This window comes from Calidris pugnax, unplaced genomic scaffold (genome assembly GCF_001431845.1).
Source record: "Calidris pugnax isolate Ruff unplaced genomic scaffold, ASM143184v1 scaffold20, whole genome shotgun sequence".
Taxonomy (NCBI): Eukaryota; Metazoa; Chordata; class Aves; order Charadriiformes; family Scolopacidae; genus Calidris; species Calidris pugnax.
Window position 1 is genome coordinate 28,781,882 of NW_015094510.1, and position 20,544 is coordinate 28,802,425.

The following is a 20,544-nucleotide window of genomic DNA, read 5'->3' on the forward strand; positions in this document are numbered from 1 at the left end:
CTGGGCACCATCACACTGTTCACATGCCTCCTGCTCCACCAAACAGCACTTATTTCAACTGGGAAGGTGCTGAAAATCCTCCACTTGCAGCAAAGTGCTCCAGCCAGCACTGCCAGGCCATCACTACCCAGCCATGCCCCACAGGGCACACAGCACAGACCCCACAGTGGGCACAGGTGCTTTTATTGATTGCTCTTCTATTAATGAGGACAATGGATTAATCCCTTTACCCTCTACACAACAGGAAATTTTCCAGTCCTGCTTCAGTGCTGCTCCAGAAAACAACCAGGAGATACAGTTCCCCAAGACAAACTGCATAGATAAAGACTTTCTTTGCTTCTGAAAATAGTACATAGAAATACCACCAGCATTTGAACAAGTATCTTCCTAAAGAACCAGTAAGAACCACAGCAAAAACAATTCTTCCTTCCCCAAAGGAAGAAAAAGGCTGTAAGTCAAAAAGTGATGGGAAGCCAGGGCAGCACTCGCTCTCCTCCTGGCTGGAATCCACACCCCAGGGGCAGATCCTGCTGGGGCTTACAGCCCCAGCTCCACGGGTGCTGGCAGGGCACCGAGGTTACTGAACACAAATCGGTGCCCACCGACGCTCATGAAGGAGCTCTGGCAACAACTGAAATTCACATAGGGCAGGATAAGGATGCCCTGTGGTACGGGCAGTGACTGCATCTGTAACATACAGACATCCACGTGTATAACTACACCTACAGAATTAAAGAAGCACAACACCATGTGCCCATGTGCCCCTTTTTTCTGGCTTTAAGCAGACCAAGGTGAATATTTCTGCATTTTAAATCACACACAACTTGCCAGTAACATGTTTTCATCGATTGTCAGGCAGTTGAAAACGTAATAAGAGTGAGACATATTCCGTACAACATCAGGACACTATCTTCTATTTTATAAAGTAAATTAGCAGCTGCGACTTTTTAAAACCCCTGGGTTACATGGCATTGCCAACATAAATTATTTGCCTGAGAAAAACACCCGTTAAAAGAGAAAGGTGCCAAAGAGCTTTACAGGCCGGGCAGGCAGCTCTCGCTGCCCCAGTCATGCAGGGCTGGAGATGCTGTTCCCAGCAGCAGGAGGCCATGCTGGCTCCATGGGAGGCCCCGGGAGAGGAGACGTCAGGTGAGGGGCAGCAACCAGGGGCTGGGGGAAGTCTTTCAAAAGATCCAACCTAGATCTCCTCTGCTCTTCATTAAGCCAAAACCTGCACCCTGCAGGGAGTATAAATATTGATTCTACTTTCTTGAAATGACTTTTTACACACTTATTTTTTGTTGCTGCATTCATTTCTTCCTCCCCAGAAGAAGCAGTATCCAGTTCCTCGCAGTTCAGTTTGGAGACATACCAGTGATAGTGGAAATTCTAATTTTTTTAAGAAAAGTTAGGTTTGCATCACGGTAAGAGGCCGTTCCTTGGGAAGAAGGAAGGCAGTCCAGACAGACAAACAGACATCCTCCCCCAGCAATACCCAGACAGGTTGGCAGTCACCAGGGACATTCTCTACCCCGGGTTAAACAAGGCTTTTGAGAGCAAAGATGCCCCAGTCCAAAGCTGAAGCACAACTAGGCAGCACGATATGATCTGTAGGCACCAGCGCGCAGCAGCTCCACAGGAGAAGGAATTTCACACTTAGCTTCATTAAATCCATCCCCCTGCAAGACAGGAAAACAATCACCCCTGTGACACGACCTGACAAGGAGCCAGGTGACATTTTCCCATTTTAGTTGAAGTTGACACCTTGAGACAAGGCGTAACAACTGAGAGGATCACATCAGTAGGAAGATAGCAGGGACCTTTGTGTCCCCCTTCCCCACAAACTCCATGGAAAATAAAACAGCGCAGCCTAAGAAATTGCAAAAAGGTATTTAAGCCAGAGTGGGGCAGGGAAAGAAAGCGAGAGACAGAGGTTTTAATTAAATCTGTTGATAGAAACTTATTTTAGAAGCTTCAAGAGTGATGCCGAGAAGTCCTCGATTATAAATAACCACTTTCCAAGAAATCAATGATAGTGAGTTAATCATGCACAGTTTTTATTCCTTGTATTTTCATGCAAAATATGCAATAGTTAATATTTTCAGTTCTATATTTCCAAATTCATTAGAGACTAATCATCACAACACCCATAGAGTTTCGCTGATTAACTCAGCAACAAGTGCAAATTTCCAGCCCTGCAGAGAAATCCTGATCCCCATCTCACACTTGATCAAAGAAAGCAGAGGGCTTAAATCCAAAAAGAAGTTTCCCAAGAAAGGCAACCACTCCCATTGCATTGTTTTTTACTTATTAAATGATGGCCCGAGCTGTAACCAGAAATGGCATAAAGAACATGATCTGAGGAAGTGCAGACCACACTTCAGACTAGGGAAATACCACAACAAAGCTGGGATGTCCCCTTTTACCTGACCCATTAAAGAAAAATAGTTTTCATCTGTAGTACTGCATATCTCAAAAATAAAACCCACAGTGCTTCAGTTTAGAATGACATATAATTTATTCATATAATTCACAAGTAGTTGGACACTACTCAATTTAATCTCCATATGCAAGTGATTTACACAAACATATAATACTAAAATTGATTGCTTAGAAGGTAAAAAATACCATGGGTATGAAATGCCATGGTAGATGCTGTTCAATATACTACACAATCTTAGTGTCAGACACTTTTACTCATTTCTTTAGAAAAAAAGGCAGTTTGCCATTTTTTAATTTTTTTTATAAGTAGTCTGGGAAACTCAAGTTTTGCTCTAAACCTTCTAACCAATTATTTCTCCCAGTTCTTAGGAACTGAATCGACAACCATTTTCAGTAGTTCAAAAAAAAAAAAAAAAAAAGGAAAAATTTCCCACCTGGAATTTTAGAAGAGCAATTTATGGCATTTTCCTGTAAAAAATGTCAAAGAAAAGCGAAACTCAAGTTTTGCTCTAAACCTTCTAACCAATTATTTCTCCCAGTTCTTAGGAACTGAATCGACAACCATTTTCAGTAGTTCAAAAAAAAAAAAAAAAAAAAAAAAAATTTTTACTCCCTGAATTCACCAAGCACAATGTGACCAAATGATGTTGCCTTCCAACATGCGACACAAGATTCTAACCGCTGTGTATTCACAGGAATGTGCAGGAATTTCGACCATGCTTTAGCATGACAGTGTTGGTGACAACAGCCCAATGATACAATTTTTGGCCCCTGCCAGCATCCAGTAGTTGTGAGTGTTTGCTCTAGCATCACCCAGACCATTTGGTACTCATGCAGCTGTAGAGTCTGATTGTAATTCTGCATAAACTCTTCTCACTGAAACTTGTATCTCATAAGCCTCGTTAATTCTGCATTAAGCATATATGCCTGCATGGAGAAAATTGGACTTCAATGCGGTTGCCTGCATCAGATTAAATTATACACATTATCTTCTAGACGAGGTCCAAACATATATTTCACTTGAAATGCCAGTAGTTATCTTAAAACATACCAAGAAGTTAAAAAGCTTTCACAATACAAGATCCAGCTATTTATTCCACATATACAAAAACACAGCTAGAGAAATACAATTCAACTGTCAATGCTGAATTTATGAGGAAAGTCTAAAAAAATAGAAAAACTCTGATACTCAGACATCAATTCAGAATGTAACACTTCATAATGCCGCAATATGAGCACCCATTTAAAATGAGAAATCCCCAACAAGAGAAGCATAAGGGGATCTAGTACACGTGACAAAAAATAATAAATAAATAGATGAATACTGCATCAAAAACATGCATACAATCGCCATGGTCATTCAGGATGCGGTGACGGTCTAAACAGTGATCTAACACAAGAGTGAGAGTGTTTCCAAATGAAAGTCAGTGAGTAACTACATATTGATTAAACTTTCTGATGCAGCAAAATGAGGGCACAGAGCCATCTCCGGGTTCTGGAGCTGTTTCAAGATTCGCTTGTGAAATTTCTCTCTGACACGGTTGAACTCCATTATGTCCAGCGGGTCCTCTTCAATCCAGAATTTGTGGAATTCATGCATCAAGTAGCCTACAACATCATAAAAATAAGGAGAAGTAATAAAGACAAACAAGGTATGGAAAGGTCACATCCAAAATTAGAAAGAAATTAACAATTATGATGTACACAGAGAATCCTGGTCACCGACGTCTGACACCTCACAACACTATGCAGGGATAAAACTAAACCCATTTTGGGCAAACACAAAATTTGATGAATACTACCCATTGGCAGAACTCCCCAAAAATGCAAGAAATCACTAAGTGTCTTGACATACGGCCACGTGAACTAAAACATTAAACTAATGAGTGCAAAAGCAGGGGAAGGTGCTGCTGCTCCACCAGCCTTCTGCTTATATTCAAGTTCTGCCTCATGGGTATTTCCTCATGGGAGCATTGTTTACTCTCCACTAAAAAAAGAACACACTGGTAGGTAACTTAACAGTTGCTATTACATCTTTCTGTATTAACACTTCCTCCTCATGCACAATTTTACCTTGTGTGTTCATGACCTTGCTGGAAATGTTGTTTTACATTTATGCATATGATCCTAATAAGATGAATGACAAGGTGATACACGGAATCACTCGCTTTGGTAAGATACCCCTGTTTCAGGAACAAACTTGACCCTAAGTGGGTTTAATATACAGGCTCTGATTAAGGCCTTTACCATCTCAGTTCTGTGCCATCCTTGGGCTCGAAGAGGAATCATGGACAGGAAAAAATGTTACATCCAGCAGCAGGACTTCAATAAACTGGACCCAGCCTCTTGATCCCAACTTCCATAGTAGATGAACCATTGAGAAAACAATCTTTCATCCCAACACAGCAAGATGTGCAAGTAAGTTTTCTGTATTCCAGAAAGTGAGGGCATGTGGAAAACAGTGCATCCTGACTCCCTGTTAGCAGTTTCTTGCTTATACATTGAAAAAATATTAGAAATGTTGCTCCCACTGTCAAAGGATGCACAGTAGGTCTGTGCTGTAGAAGGGATGCTCTAATACAGAGGAAAGAGCTGGGAAAGCATTATTTTGAGGGGGGACAACTCTACTGAAGGGTGGAGAGTAATGTTTGAATGTAGATGCAAGTATCTTAAGGGAGTTGGATTTATGGGGAAGGAACCTCTAGCAGCTCTTTAAAGTACCTTTAGTTTCTTCTTATTATTTAAAACCAGTCTAAGAAGATAGGAAGGTCACTTGGTCAGGCCCTTGGAGGTTTTTTGTTTGGTCTTGTTTGGTTTATCCCCTGGTTTGGTAGAGGCATCCATCACAACTAATCACTGAATCTAAGTATCCAAAAGACGGGAGAGCAAGACCAGCATGAGACAAGACCAGCATAACAGTCTCTGGGCTGGGTCAGCAGGAGATATTTTTTTTTTAAGTATAGGTGGTAGAAAAGTGACAGCAGGAGAACAAATTATGTATTCCTTCTCTACCCTCCCCTCCCCTGGCCCCAACTTACAGAAGGTCTGCTGAAAGTGAGTTAGTGTTGGAGCTTCTGGAGCAACGTTGTAGAAATGGGTCTTCAGAGCTCCACTCACAAGCAAGTTGTATGCGAGGTCTGTGATGTTAATGCCCACGATAGCAAAAGAATAGCTGTAAGGAAAAGAAGCAGCAACGTTTTTGGAGTTTGCCTTCTTCCAGCACACTATATGAAACACTGATGACACCAACACTGCAGATTGTGTGCTACTGAGCTGTGTTAATTCTCTCCCTCATGAGTTTCCAAGGTGTGTGGGGGGTGGAAAACAAGGAAATCATTTATCTCCTGCCTACTTTGAAGACCCTAATGGCCGTGTTTCCCTTATGAAACATATGGTCACAGTGAAAACAGGAGTTTCATCACTGTGCCAGCATTTTCAGTGGAGCAGCATTGATTCATTCCTACAGAATGAAAATAAGCTCAGGCATCCCCCTGTGCTCCTGCCCTTGCCTCTGACACGGGGCAAGCACTCCACACTGTGGCTGTGTCTCAGGGTGACCCATCGTCTGGCATTTTAACTCATCTGCCTAAATGGAATTCATTACCCATGGTTAGGAACATCAGGTTGCAACAATCAGTCCTGTAAAGTCCTATAAAGACATTCATCAGGCTAAAAAGTAAATCTAGCAGAGTCACCACCAGTTTATTTCTAACAAAGAACTAGATACACAGGCCAGAAAACAGGCAAAAAACTTAAACCTGAGCATGCTGGAAAAAGAAATAAGAAAAATCAGACTCCTGAAGCAAACCCTGTCATATTAAGAGATATCAATAAGGAACACATATTTAGGCACAACAGAATTCCAAAATTGGAAGTTACTTCTTAATTTGTGAGTCTGTTGCGTAAAGATCTTGACATTTCCAGGAGTGACTGTTTCCCAAGAAAATATATGATGTCCCACACTGACATTTAGTGATAAAGGCAAACTTGTTTAGTTACACATTCTTTTTTTTTTCCTCCTTTAAACACAGCTGCCTTTTATAGATTATCCAAGGCATTTTTCAATTATCTCTATGAAGCGACCGAAACACTACTTTTTTTTTTAAACTTTTGACATATTTCCATATTTCAGGAGAAAATAGAAAAAAAGAATCCAAAAGTTAACTGCAACATGAGGCCTAATGGCAAGTTTCACAGAAAAATGAAACAGACATTGAAATGTTGTATTGTAGGTTTTCAGATACACTCATAAGGAACATCCAGTTCCATACTCATGAATAAAGCAGCTATACCAAGCCCACTGCTTTAAGGAATAAAAGCTCCTCAGTACTATTTCTTTCCTATTATACTTTCCTGAAAGCAGATTAGAACCTGTCTCTGACAATGAGACGTGAAACTTGATCACATTATGTGTTAAGAAGAATTAAATAGATATTCATCACTGCACTATTCATAGCACAGAGAAAAAGCTTCTCCTTGCTACAGCATTTTTCAGTTTTTTTTTCCAAATTCTTACTTCAAACTCTTTTTCCTGTAATCTTTGGTCAAAATCAACATGTGGTTAAGACAATACACACTAGCATATACACCAAAGTGTCCTTTGGAAAGTGACCAGGAAACACCTTTTTCCCCTTGAACATACAGCATGATTGTTAACTGCTGTGTTTGTGGCAGCTTTAAAAAGACTTTTAACTTACCCAATTGCCTTATCAAACTTTTTCTTCTCCCATTCGGCTTTGCTCAACTGGCTGGAGGGGAGGGAAAAAAAAATAATAATCCAGCTATTGCCATGCACTGCTAAATGACAAATATTTTCTTTCAGTTTCTTTGACCTTGTAACATTGACTGAACAGGGCATTTTACCTCCACTGAGATGGCTGATCACATTTGACCCTCCTTCTGACTGAACAGATTGATATAAGATGACTTGAAATGAGTAACTGGCTTTATAGCATCACTGATAAACTTCTCTCATCGTTGCAAAGTATCACCCACATCAATGCTCTCAGTAAAAACCAGTTATTTTCTATGCTGACCACAAAGATTATCCACCTCAAGCCTGGAGCTACACAAAAGGTTGAAAATATTACACTACTTTTAATTAATCAAAGATGATTTTAGCCCTCTCTGTTCTTGAAGATATACATGAGGCTTATCACTGGGGGCATGGTTCACCTGAGCAGGCAAACATGGAAGATATTCTTCTACTAGAAGGGTTTTCTGTCCAGCCAAACCGGAAGCCACACAACAGCCAAATATACTGAACAGTATTTTCTACTCTTTGGCAAAATAATGCAGAGGTTTTCAAGGACACAGAAGGTCTCTCCCTTAAAATAGAGTTATTTAGGGAACTATTTACTTTTAGATTAAGTTTCTGTTCAATATGAAAAGAGCTGTCTGACGCAACCAGTCAGCCAACACCCTGCAAACCAGGCTTTAGCTGTACCTACTTGTATGGAGCAAGTTTAGCAGAAAAATCACTGCCCACATTTCTTATTGGCTACCATTGGCAGGTAAGGAACCAACCCTAACCAGTGGGCTACAACTTAGACATGTCTCTGGGTGTTTTGCATTAGTAAACCAAATCAGAGCTTGCAGGGTTCAGATCCCAAATTATAGACAGCTGTGTGAAAGTGTCTGTCTTGGACTACACTTGAACTACAAAAAGTATATATTACACTGAAGACAATCCCCTGAACTTCACATAAATATGGTATTTAAAAACTGTTGCCCTTAAGTATTAAAGGTGCTAATAGGTTCACACCCATCCTGACCTGAGTGTTATCAGGTGGCATGTGTGAGGACAAAACTTCTCTTAAAAAAAAAAAAAATCACCTGGTGTACAAGAATATACTCATTCTCTAAAATCTTAGCCATTTTTGTAGGTTGTGGCATAACAGCAGTTAAAAAACACCCAAGCAAGCATTGAATAGTAAAAGGTGACATGTAGGATGTGGACAAGCACTACAGTTCAGCAGAAACAGAAACCACATTGATCATGATCACACCAGAAACCAGCACGGCTGCTGAGCAACCACGCCAGGAGGAGCACCACAAGCACCACCAGAAGCATCTATCTTCTACCAAACGCTTTCAAGGGATACTAGTTGCACATGCTCACACAGCACTCCAATATGGTCCTTGGTAATTAAACATGTAAATGAAGAACACTAATGGGATTCCCTGCTTTACTCTGCATCTGGGCACTATAAGTTTGGTTTCCCATGTAAGCGTTCAGTTAAATAAAAACCTTGGCTATTTTCTATAATGCTGCTTAAGCGTCATGACAACCCCAGTTCATCAGCAAACATAATAAAAACTATCCACGGGCAACACAATGTATAAAGGCAAGAATAAAATTGTGAAGGGTGCTTGTAGGAAGAGAGCAAATGCCAATATATAAAAGAAATCCCAAATAAACTAAATTTCAGGGCTGACTCTCAGGCTCAACATATGTTGGTTTACACTCATTCCACCCCTCCACGTCCCAAGTGCTTTTTGAATTATCATTGGTCACCCAGTCACAAAATACTGAGGAGATCAAAAGCTTCACAGGATTCAGATGTGGAGCTGCTATATGGATACCTAACACTACTGGCAAAAATAAGATGTTTTGAGGCCACTGATTACTATGTAACTGGCTACATTTCTGCCCCCCTTCAATAAATATGGAACAAATCCCTTATTCACAAATAGTTCACACCAGAGCATTTTTGCCTGGTCTCTCAGTTTGCCAAGTCAGGACATTGGACTAGCCAGATCACACCCATTATTAGTCAAGGCAGCCAGAGTACGTGGCTATAAATCAAGGGGCTCTTCAACTGTGGTAACAAACCCTTGGTCTAGGCTACTTTTGATTATCAAGTCAGTCACAGTTGTTGTGATGACAGTGGCACTGCTTAGAATGTTTTTCCTACAGGTAAAAGTCATGCAAAATTTGCTGGTTAATCCTGGTACTAAAGGGGTCTAAAATACGAGGCTTTAGCTACATCAAGCAAGACTGATTTCATTCTATGTAAGTGTGCTCAGATACACCCAGTCCTGCACTATCACCTACATCTGAGTTAACTTTACAGAAAGGAACGTGGATCTCTTGGTGTTGCAACAAAGACTTTCAGTTTATAACATGCCAAACTGCAGTAAGGTTTGATCTTTATTTACATGTAGGGTCTCATAAAACTAAGAGAAAAGAAAAAAAAATACCTTAGTTCCTTCTTAGTGACTTCCCTTCATTATGAAAAGACAAAAAGAAAGGTAAATAAAAATACAAAATCACTTGAAATTAGAAGTTAAATGAAAACATTTAACACTAAGTTTAACTATTTCTAAGATTTAATACACAAGGTTGTCTTTTGGATATCAGTTTTCAGGATCAGCACTTGAAAACAGATAGCATGTGGCAGTACCCAAGCATATGCCAAACAAAAAGAAAAATAAAACCAGCCCCCTCCCCAACACATGAGCCAGCACTGTGCTCTCAAGTTATTTTTTCTGACCTCAAGCATTACCTGTATTTAGGGTGAAGAGAATCAGAAAGAACCTGCTGAGCTATCTCAGTGTCCCATTCGGCAAAATACCTGCAGATATATATATTTAAGGTGAATTGTTAAAGAAACACAACAAAAAAAAAGCACCTTCAATCATACTAAGCTGCCCATATACACCCTTTTAAAGAGCACTACGTGAGTTATGCAGTATGAATAGCATTTAACATGTTAAATTCATTAAGCTACCACTCAGACCCCCAAAATGAATGAGAAAAGCAGCCTCAAATTACAAATGCAATTCTACAAGCACTTAGTGAACGTGCATCAGAGTCCTCTTTCTACCCACCCTACAGAAAATCACTTGTTTATTACTAGAGCATGTTGGCTGCTGAGCTCAAAACAAAGCAATTCAGGCTTCTTGATCTGGCAGATTCATTAAGCAAGATAAGAGTCATCCCAGGAGATTAAGAAATTAAATACATGGTAGGGATTAATCTCCAATGGAAGTTCAAAGCCAGAGTCAAGAGCCCTGATCCTTAACTGAGGTTTACTAGCAAATGACATACAGATGATTTATGTCCTTCAATTTGTAAAAGCAGAAAAATATTTCTTTTTTTCCCCTCATAAGGAGAGATTATTTTACCAAATGTTTTAAATTATGTGACTACCTGCAGGGGATAAAAGGGCTAGAGGAAACAACAGGCATCGATCAGTTCCCAAAGAAGTGACCACAGAACAACACCCGGTGTGTGTGAGGCAGAAAAGAATAGCGATGTAAACTCACTGCTTAACTTTGGGTATCGACAGAAATTGAAGTAGTCCAACTACAGAAGTCTACCATCAGCAGCTGCATTTCAAGTGCTTTGCCTAAGAATTAAGCACCAAATTCCCAAACAAGAAAGCCGAGCAGTAACATAACCCTCCCACCCACCTCACTTCCAGAGCATTTTGTTTAAGGAGAGCTAGATATCAGTGAAAACATACTTTAAAGTTTCTTTCTTGTGGGTAGAAAGTGTTAACTTACTGTGTCACACAGAAACTAAAAAAAAAGGGCTTAGTGAGCGGTATTACCAAGTTAAATTAGGAATACCCAAAGGAAAGAGAGCCCTTCCAGAAGAGAAACTCCCCCCAAATTGGGCTAGGAAATAAATTCTTTCAATTTTTGAAGTCTGTAACACTTTCATAAGTTATTCCCACAAACTTGCTAAAAATCTTTAAGTAATGCTGTTTTTCATGACTTCAGACACACATAAATCCATCTACAGAGGAACATACTTACACCAAGTTATATAAGCCCAGGAGACCCATCCCTCTAAAGTCTGTTTTAGGATCGTCACCTTGGAAACCAATTTCACACCACTGCTTCGAAATCCGAGCTTTCAATGGTGAATTGGGCTTCAGGCATTTCCACAACTAGGAAGATTACAGGTAAAATATAATTAAACTTCCACACATTAGTATGGCTTTTTCTTCTTTTTAAACCAAGTTAATTTCTTGTGTAATGTCATGGCATTACTATCCCAAATATAAGAGCAAAAGAAATTCCCAGGGGTGAGGAGGGGGAAATCCCAAACCACTCTTAAATACTGCAGACTTAATACTGCATTTCAGCCCTACAAGGCCCTTCCGACCTTATCTACAGCTGCTATAAAGCCTCACAGAAGGACTCGTTTTGTTCACGCTTTGTGCATCAAACTAACGTCTGCCTCCATAAGCACAGAGACAGGAACGGGCTGGAATTTGGTTGTAAATCACTGACAGAGCAGCAGGCAATCAGCCCTCAGGTCTCTGAGGCTCTGCAGCAATCTTTTCTCCGGCATCTTTTGCAACCCTCTGGAAGGGTTATAAATCGAGACTGCTGACTTGGCTACCACAGTGCTGAAAAGCAAATTGAAGACCATAAAAAAAAAAAAACGCACAAGAATAGCGTGTGCCACCTTCATATTTAACTAAGGGGTGAATCATTCATTGATCTCACATAAAAAAGGATAAAATGATTTAACAAGCCAGATTGTCAGCTGGAATAAATCCACTTAGCTGCACTGGTCCAGTGACCTTAGTGCCTAAAGATGATGTTGCTAGGCACCTAAACGCAGCCTAAACTGACATGTCTGACAAATACATACCTTTCCACACACCTCACGTGCCAAATCACAAGCTCACCCTTTCCAAAGTGTATTAAGCAGCCAGGTGTTCTCCATAAACCATAAGTTTGTGAGTAGGGATTCAAGAAACACACTTAGACAAAGCCTACCCAAGGGAAAGAGCTGCATGCACATTGCCCAAATAAACAACCCAGAAATTGTATTAATTTTAGTGATCCTATCTGCATTTAAAATGATGTGCCTTAGGAAGGTTAAAACTTTAATGATTTTACTTTGTAATGACTGCATAAAGCATCATTGTTTAAATTATATTTGCTATTTTTCTTGTTCATCCATCGACAGTAAATACAGTATAATTCATTAGTTCAATCACATTAAGTTAATCTTTCTCTCATTCATAAAGTGCCCTCCTGGTAAACATGAATAAATAATAGACATTAGGAACTTGAATTACCCATTGCAGAGATCACTTAGCAGAATACCTAGAAGGAATGAAAACCAACCAGACTATTCTTCCCCAGCGTGGGCTGGAAACCAAATTAAACCCTTGGACATATTTCCATTTGACATGAGAATTCGCAAAAGCAAAATGCCTGCTGTAAACAAGTGCTAATACACAGGTTACACTGGAGGCAGATGGTGAAACTGATACTTTCTTCAACATCACAAATTTTACAGTGTAAACTGGGCTGTTTAATCCCTCCTCTGACAAACACTCAGTTTCCGTTCTGCTATTATTCTCATGCAGTTATGTTTTTAAAGCACTTGACATAACTACACATCATTGCTGACATGATTCTCAGAAGCATCTAAGAACCAGGACCTCACCCTCAGAGGCTGGGTGCTGGGAAGGAGACCACAGCCAGCTCTTTGGTGCTTCTCACCCATGATCCCATCCTCAGACCCAGCTTCTTGCTCTCTGGGCAGTGTAGACGCCCAACATATTTAAGAATGATTCTCAGGAGCCAAAGGCCCTCGTTACACCTGCAGTCAAGTATCTGGTATTTTCAGGGACTAACATTGTATGCTGGCACCTGGACTCCCACCTCTAATATACAGGCTTCCTCACAGGGTAAAATCTGTGTGTTCTTTTTGTTAAAGCCTATTCTAGTCCCAGAAATTTGCACTTTTGGCTGCACAGAGACAGCACTTGAACAGGAAGAGTCCATCTGCCTCATCCCACCTGGTGGCTAAAGCAGTGGTTCAGGGACAACTCTAGATTTTGACTCCTCGTCAGAGCATCAAACCTCCCACCTCCCAACAAGGATCCAACCTTAAAGACAGCTTTCCAGACTCCTACAGGAACTCTTTGACCATTTGACACATTTTTTAGAAATAGTTATTTGCATCCCTAAGTGCTTATATAAGATGCCTATTGAGATTTTGGGAAGTACCTGGAAACCCAAGTATCTAAGGCAAAATTTCCAGAAACTCCCTCCAGTAACTTATGTAAAACACTAGACTGCAAGCTGGAGTGTGGAAAATGATGACTTCATCATGTGCTGTAAAAGTCCCAACCAAAGTCAGATGGGGAAAGAACCACAGGTAGCGTTTAAGTTTAATATTTTTGTTCAAAACAATTGAAAAAGCCTCCAAATAGGTGGTATGCTTTTATAAGACGTCTGAAAAGTCTGCAAGAAGGCATTTTGCTTGTAGATAAGCTCATAATCACTACTCTCTTGCCATTTCTCTGAAGCATATTGCACTAGCTTCAGGATCAGAAAAGGATCAAAAACAGGATCAGAAGAAACACTAGAACTTGCTATTAGACTGTTTTTCACCCCCTTGTATTCTCTCCTCAATTCTTTTCTAATATAAGAGGTCTCTAGATCTCCCTCTGCTTATGGCTTCAAGATTGTCTTCCTGAAAAAACTCCCTGTGCCAGTGCAAGGTTTTCCTGAAAGCATGAAGTAAATTAAGCCCAATTGGTAAGGTTTTCAACACTGCATGTATTATCTAAAGACTGGTTTCATTATTTTTTTTTTTATATGAAAACATATTTAGTAAATATAAATGTGTAAGTCATAGTCTCCTGCTCTTCCATCCCATACAATGAGGTATGAGGCTTACCATTGGGATACACAGACAAAATACAAGTAATGAAGAAAAAAAAAGTTTATTCTGGTTAAGAGAAAAAAATACCCTTCTCGTGTTGAAGAAAGGTATACTGAAGTAGGACACAGAGCTCATGGCACAGAGCTGTTATCTGCAAAAAGAGCTGGGGACCCACTGCCAAGATATAGTCCAGGCAAGAGATGTGCATTCATCGACCAGGGAGCGAGCTGCTGCTTGCTTGGCAGGTGTTACATCCAGACCAAGGTAATAAGCTGTATAGCCTTATCTTAAAATATGTACACAGTGGAGGAAGGTGACAATACCTCTCGCTGTTTTAAAGAGGTTTACAAACCAGGCTGCTTGGAGCTGACATGAATAAAAGATACCCTCCAAGTATCTCTTAAGCACCTACCTTCAGAAGCATTTCTTCATGTTGTGGATTCTCCGAATCATATGGCTCTCTGCGCAGCTTTTCAACCTCTGCAATCAGATTTCTGTACCCCACAATCTGCAGCAGGCATGCCTGGAGAGATACTCCCAACCTGAGGGGGGAGGAAGGAGCAACATAATCCAACTCAATCACACACTGCCATGAAACAGCACAGAACTGCACATGAAACACCCGTTTAATTCACATGAGTAATGCTAATCAACAAACTGATAGTCTAACACTTTAATTGCAATGGGAGAATTTCCAAGAGATCAATATTACATTAAACAAGGCCTTGTGAAATGCATAGTCTTATTTAGTGCCTTCCTCAGATGATAACATTTGGGATTTTTTTAAAGCTTTGAATAGTGAATTTTCACATTGAAATTTCATTATAACTATACACAGCCATGTTGAACGCATGCAACAAGCACATCACTGAATCTTTCCCCTCATTCAAACGTCAGCTTCTCAAACAATGCCCTGAACTTAAAAAGGGCTGAGGGGGAGAGAAAACTCAGTAGAAAGCTATAAATAACTCACTTTGCTTTCATGCCACAAAAGCCAGCATAAAGAAGCCAAAACCCGAATAATATAGTTCAAAGATCTGCCTTGAGGAAGCTTTTTTTTTTGGTCTCATGTTAAGAAACACCATAATGGCTCTCTTTTCATTATAATGCAGATTTTACATTTCCTGATGCATCATTAAAAAAACCAAACCAAAAAAAACACTGCAGAAAAAAACCCAAACAACCCCAAAAACAAAAAACAAAAAATAACCCCCAAAAGCTCACCAAACAGGTGGCCTCCAAGGCTTTAAATTACAACAGCTTATTCAGTTTTAGGTTAAGATTTTATACTACTAAATATAAGTTATGCAGTACACAACTGCCACGCTCATAAGAATATTTAAATATATATGAGAATAGACCCTTTAATTTTTAATAAAGTCTGAAATTACCTGAATGCCTAGTATGAATTTGGAAGATACAGCTAAGTCTGTACCCTCATTCCTCTGTGGAACACAGGCTGCATTGATGTTAAGCTGCACAGGGTCCTTACTTGTCTTGTTTGATATACAGAAACATTTTGTTTATTCCATAATACTGTTAAATTTTCTGAGCAGTAGGATTTTCACTGCTTATCTTTTGAGATTAATCTACAGAATCAGAGATGTCATCATTAGGCTGCAATTTCATATTATTTGTGGCTACAGCCCTTTCAGAATAACCTATGCAATGTTTTTCCTCCTTTGCTGTTTGCTTTTTGGTTGTTTTTTTTTTACATGCTTCACTTGCTATACCCTACAGTTTTACAGAAAGGCTGCATTTCAAAGAAAGCTGAAAAGCCTGACAGGACTGCATGTGAATTGCTGTAGTGCATCACTAAAGCACAAACAATGTTTTTAACTACTCTATAACCTCAGAGTAGTTTAGGGCAGAACACCACAGGCAGTGGCAAAGCAGAGCAATTTTATATTAAAAAAAAAACAACATATATTTTTAAGTTCCAAGTTGCACCACATATAGAAAGCAAGTCACCGTTGGGCTTTAGATAAAGCCAGTCAAATATTCTGTGCAATGTTATTTGTGGTGGGAGGGTAGAATTAGCTTCCCCACTCTCCTTTGCATAAAGCTTTTGCTCTCCTCCTTGCTAAACAGAGGACATGGGTGAGCTGTCAATGCCCCACACTCCTCCCTGCCACCCTTGTGCTGGCAGTGGCAGTTCTAAGAGCACAGGAGCAACCTGCTTGGGCTTGCACCACCATGGCACTCAGCTCCAGGTGCTCCACGAGATGGAGATGAGACCAAAACTAGGAGTATTTCATGGACTGCTTCCACAGTTAACGTAGACTGCAGGTGTCACCACCTGGTTATTCAGCCTACTTGCTCCCACCACTAAATAAAAATTATTATCTCAGAGGCATTCATAAAGGGAAATTACTGTGGGCTCCTCCTCCTCTTCAGGTCACGGCAGCCCACAGCCTTCAAGAACAGCTCAGTGCAAAACACCCCTGGGATGCTAGTTCAGCTCTGCAAAGATGCTACATTAACAAAAATGACTGCATACAGATTTGCAGAAACACATATAGTATGACACATGTCCTCTTGCCCTTACCCCAGGGAATTTCAAGTTTCTACTACGCAAGGGAAGGGCAGAGCTTCTGAAAAAGACGGTCTGGATGCAGGTTTTATTTACATTCAAGAGTAGGCAAGCCAGTGGATTTTTCTTAATCCTGTCTAAAGAAATAGCTGACCTGCTTCTGCTGAAATTTCTCCAGAAAACTTAAGCATAAAATAAATGGCTCACACATAAAACTTCAGTACAGATGCTTGAAGTTTAGCAGAACTATGATTAATTTAATATAAGGAGCAATTTAGTGGCAGGGTGTGTTTCTATGTATGCGCACATTCATTCCTCACTGTTTTGAAAATATATGTCACCAAATGGGGGTGGGTGGGTGGTATGAGAGACTTGGTCTTCTAAAATGCCAAGTACAAGGGTTCTAGTCCAAAAACAATTAAGCGTTTTTTCTGTGCTAAGCATATGAACACCACCTGGATTAAACAAAAAATAGTTCAGGGGTTTTTTGTGGTGTGGGGATTTTTTTTTGGTGGTTGTTGTTGTTGTTCTGTTTGTATTTTTTTCCCCCTTTATTTTAAATATTAGAACCAGATGACTCAAAGTGTAACTTAAAGTTCAGGTGACTGATTCAAACAAGCAGAAATCATTTGCACCTCTGCTCTCTCTCTCTCTCTCTCTCTTTTGGAAGACAGCATTTCTTCAGAGGCCAAAGGCAATGCCAAGAGGAGAATCAGATGGTGATCTCCACTATCAGACAAAATACTATTTTAATGAATTCCTTGTTTTCTCTTGGAATTATTCCACCCAGTTACCCAAGGGTCCAACACTGAGAAGCGAGTACTCGGATCAGCCTGATTGCTAACACTGCAGTTACTGATGTCCACGGGCCAGGCTCTGAGCTGTGCACATTTACATCCTGCAGTTTTTTCTCATGTCACCCTCACTAATTTTGCTGTCACTGATTTTTTTTTTTTTTTCTAAATTTCAGCAATTGGCATCCTGTGCAACATAAGAGTGCCAGAGCTGTGACACTCTCCTCAGATGGGCAGCCTCTCAGCATGGCTTCATGTTCACTTGAAGCAGCTGCTTTTCATCACCTTCCCTTTGAAGGTCATGTGGGCAAGGTCTTGTGAATTGACACCCCTGGAAAAGCTCTGGGCCCACTCCCAGAAAAACTTCACAGTTCTAGAAGGTGAGGTTTGCTTTTGTTTTGTTTCTCTTATTTTCTTCTCATCATTAATGGTTGGGTCACCATTTTTCAGTCCAGGTGGACAGTGGTCATGTCCACAAGAGTTGTCTCTCAAGCTAGACACCCAGTGTGCTCTATTTCCTTTATGATCAGTGAAGCCTCATTTTAAAACTACCCAATTGCTGTCCTTCTCAGTGGAAGGTGGGGCTTGGGGGTCATAATTGCAATAAGACCAAAATATTTATATTTTTCCAACTGAGCTTTTGTTTTTTGTTGTTGCAGCAAGACCTTGGGACCACCTTACCTGTTGATGTTGCTGACCACTTAAAGAAAAGTAGCCATCAATGTGTGGATGCCCATTTTGGATTACATACATCAATTTTGAGTTTGGGAAGAGGAGTGAACCTCAAACTGATCACCTGAATAACACACCCCTCAACATTTCTCCCAACAATTCCTGACCTATAGCATCTTGCATCTTAAGCCAGGGGCTGAAAGGTAAGGCAATCACAAAAGTGTTATCACTTACTCTTGAAATGCACACTTATAAAATTAATGGTTTGTTGTCAATCTCGTCTTACAACCAATATCTTGTAGCATTAAAACATATTAGCTATGTTGCATCATTAAAATTTATGTTTGGATAATTTAAAGCAGTTTTAAAATGTAAACCAGTGTACCATTTATATCAGTTACAACAGGATAATTTCTTCCCAACTCAAAAGACTGCATACAGCCTTGCTAAGAAGCCATCACTGTCACTGCCAGGACCACCTGCTTTGGTGGTGTTTTATCCCTGGAGAAGTGGCCCCCATAAATCAATGCATCAACAATATACTAAGACAGCATGATTCAGGAAGCAGATAGATAAAGAGACTCAGGACTTGCCTATTACAGTCACCATAAAAGATCATTCATTTTTCCATCAGCCTTTTGACAGCAAAGCTTAAGCTGTAGTTTTATACTGAGAGACAGAATTCATCTTCAAATTGTGTGCCATGATAGATATGGAGAACCAGTTCTCCATGGACGTAGGCACTGAAGAAATCAATAATTCCCATTTATTTGTAAGGAAACCATGAACTTACTGTGGATTTATATCTGGATTGATCCTTTTCAGCTCCATGATGTCATCTATTGTTTTTTCAATAGCATCAGGGTGAACGCTTACTGAAGTTTGCAGCCGCTAAAAAGAGGTTTTAAAAACATATTAATTCTTATGGAAGCCATTACTCAATGGAAGATAATAATTATAAATTCGATACCCAAAAACTTTTAGATTAAGAGTCCAGAAGACCCTATTTAATATGTATACACACGCACCCCTTTCCAGTCTACTCAACCCTACTGACTAGATTCGGAGCACTAGCTCAAAACTAACTCAAGTTGCTTCCCCATACCCCTGTAGTCAGTCTATTGCATTTCTGTGGCAGCTGCCAGTGAAGACAACCTGCACTGAGGCCTTCAATCAAGAAGCAGCTTCAGACCATCTGCCTAATTACACTGACATTGCTACCTTTCATTTTACACCCCCTCTCCCAACACATTGTAGTAACTGGGCAAAATACTTTTCCTTTCTCTTGCATATCATGGCACTTTGTAAAGAAAAAAAAATAATCCATGCGCCTTCCAAAAAATTAAGAGGTTGAACTTTCTGGTGCTTTGTCTCAAACCTATACAATTGCTTAAATGCAGGCTTTTAAATAAGATTCTGTCTTTCTGTTTGTGCTAGAGTGTATTTGGAAGCACCATGCAGAACTGTAAGCTATGTGACATCATTTTTACTGATGCTGAGGTAAGTTTTTCAACATCACTGATTCTCATCCCAAAAAGAAATGAATGGTTGAATGACACTATTTAACATATATACAAATGCTTTATGACAAGAATTTAGGTTACTACAACCACTGCTACAGTGAAAGGAAGAGATGACAGAGGCTCTTCTCCATGAAATGTATTTAAAAGGAAAGCAGAGAACAGCATCATCTCAGCTATCCAAGAACTGCTCTTTTATCCCTGCTTTCCAGACAAGAAAAACCCCCACAACAATGATGCATAAAGTGTTTAAGTGACTGACTGCAGATTACAGAAATTCTGATAGGACAAGGAATCAAGCCAAGAAATCCCAAATTGCAACACGTCACCATCATCATCTCCACTGTGACCTGCTCCCCCTTGATTCCATCAGTGCCACCGCATCCCTGCCTCTGGAGCACAGGGCTCTCCCCCTGACTTTTCAATATCACCTGCTACTGTGGACACAAGACCCTCTTCAGTAGAGGATGATATTAATGCAAAATCACATCAGACCCTACAGTGATTTTTTTGTGGTGAACAAACAACAGACTGAAAAAAACAATTGTACAGGACACAATATAAAAGGTGAACAGTGGTATCTTTCACTCACCTTACTTTTTGAACCTTTCAGTGATGCCTCTGCAAGAGAACAGTATTTGAAAGCATCGTGTCAGACAAGCTAAGATTATATTGGATTAATTTAACAATTTATTTCTTTATAAGACTTAAGTCATACTATTTTTAGCACATGCAGAAATGTATGAAGGCATGCAGAACTAAGTATTTTACAGTTACCTATTTTCATAGTTCTGGCAGCTCCAGGTTTGGTATTGTAACAGATCCTTTGCAATTCACATCGACCTGTTAGCTTCCTGACCACAAATTTCAGGCAGCGCCACAAGCATTTACAGTAGAAGTAGAGGCATACCTGGACAAACATCCTGGGGGGGGGGG

The 20,544-nt window shown here is 40.0% G+C and overlaps 1 protein-coding gene across 4 annotated transcripts in view; it reads right to left on the reverse strand.

Annotated features, from left to right (window-relative positions):
• Positions 1 to 2,030: 2,030 nt before the first annotated feature.
• ELMOD1 (ELMO/CED-12 domain containing 1) overlaps positions 2,031 to 20,544 on the reverse strand; it is a 42,469-nt gene continuing 23,955 nt past the window's right edge. For 3 of the 4 annotated variants that reach the window (XM_014965786.1, XM_014965787.1, XM_014965788.1), the window contains exons 3-13: positions 20,386 to 20,531; positions 20,201 to 20,229; positions 18,882 to 18,979; positions 14,502 to 14,631; positions 11,209 to 11,342; positions 9,951 to 10,019; positions 9,646 to 9,669; positions 7,140 to 7,190; positions 5,481 to 5,614; positions 2,958 to 4,050; positions 2,031 to 2,780 (exon numbers count right to left, since the gene is read on the reverse strand). In XM_014965786.1, coding sequence (XP_014821272.1) covers positions 3,878 to 4,050; positions 5,481 to 5,614; positions 7,140 to 7,190; positions 9,646 to 9,669; positions 9,951 to 10,019; positions 11,209 to 11,342; positions 14,502 to 14,631; positions 18,882 to 18,979; positions 20,201 to 20,229; positions 20,386 to 20,531 — 988 coding nt within the window. In that variant the 3' untranslated portion in view covers positions 2,031 to 2,780; positions 2,958 to 3,877. The remainder of the gene's footprint in view (positions 2,781 to 2,957; positions 4,051 to 5,480; positions 5,615 to 7,139; positions 7,191 to 9,645; positions 9,670 to 9,950; positions 10,020 to 11,208; positions 11,343 to 14,501; positions 14,632 to 18,881; positions 18,980 to 20,200; positions 20,230 to 20,385; positions 20,532 to 20,544) is intronic. The other variant, XM_014965789.1, reaches the window with a different exon arrangement.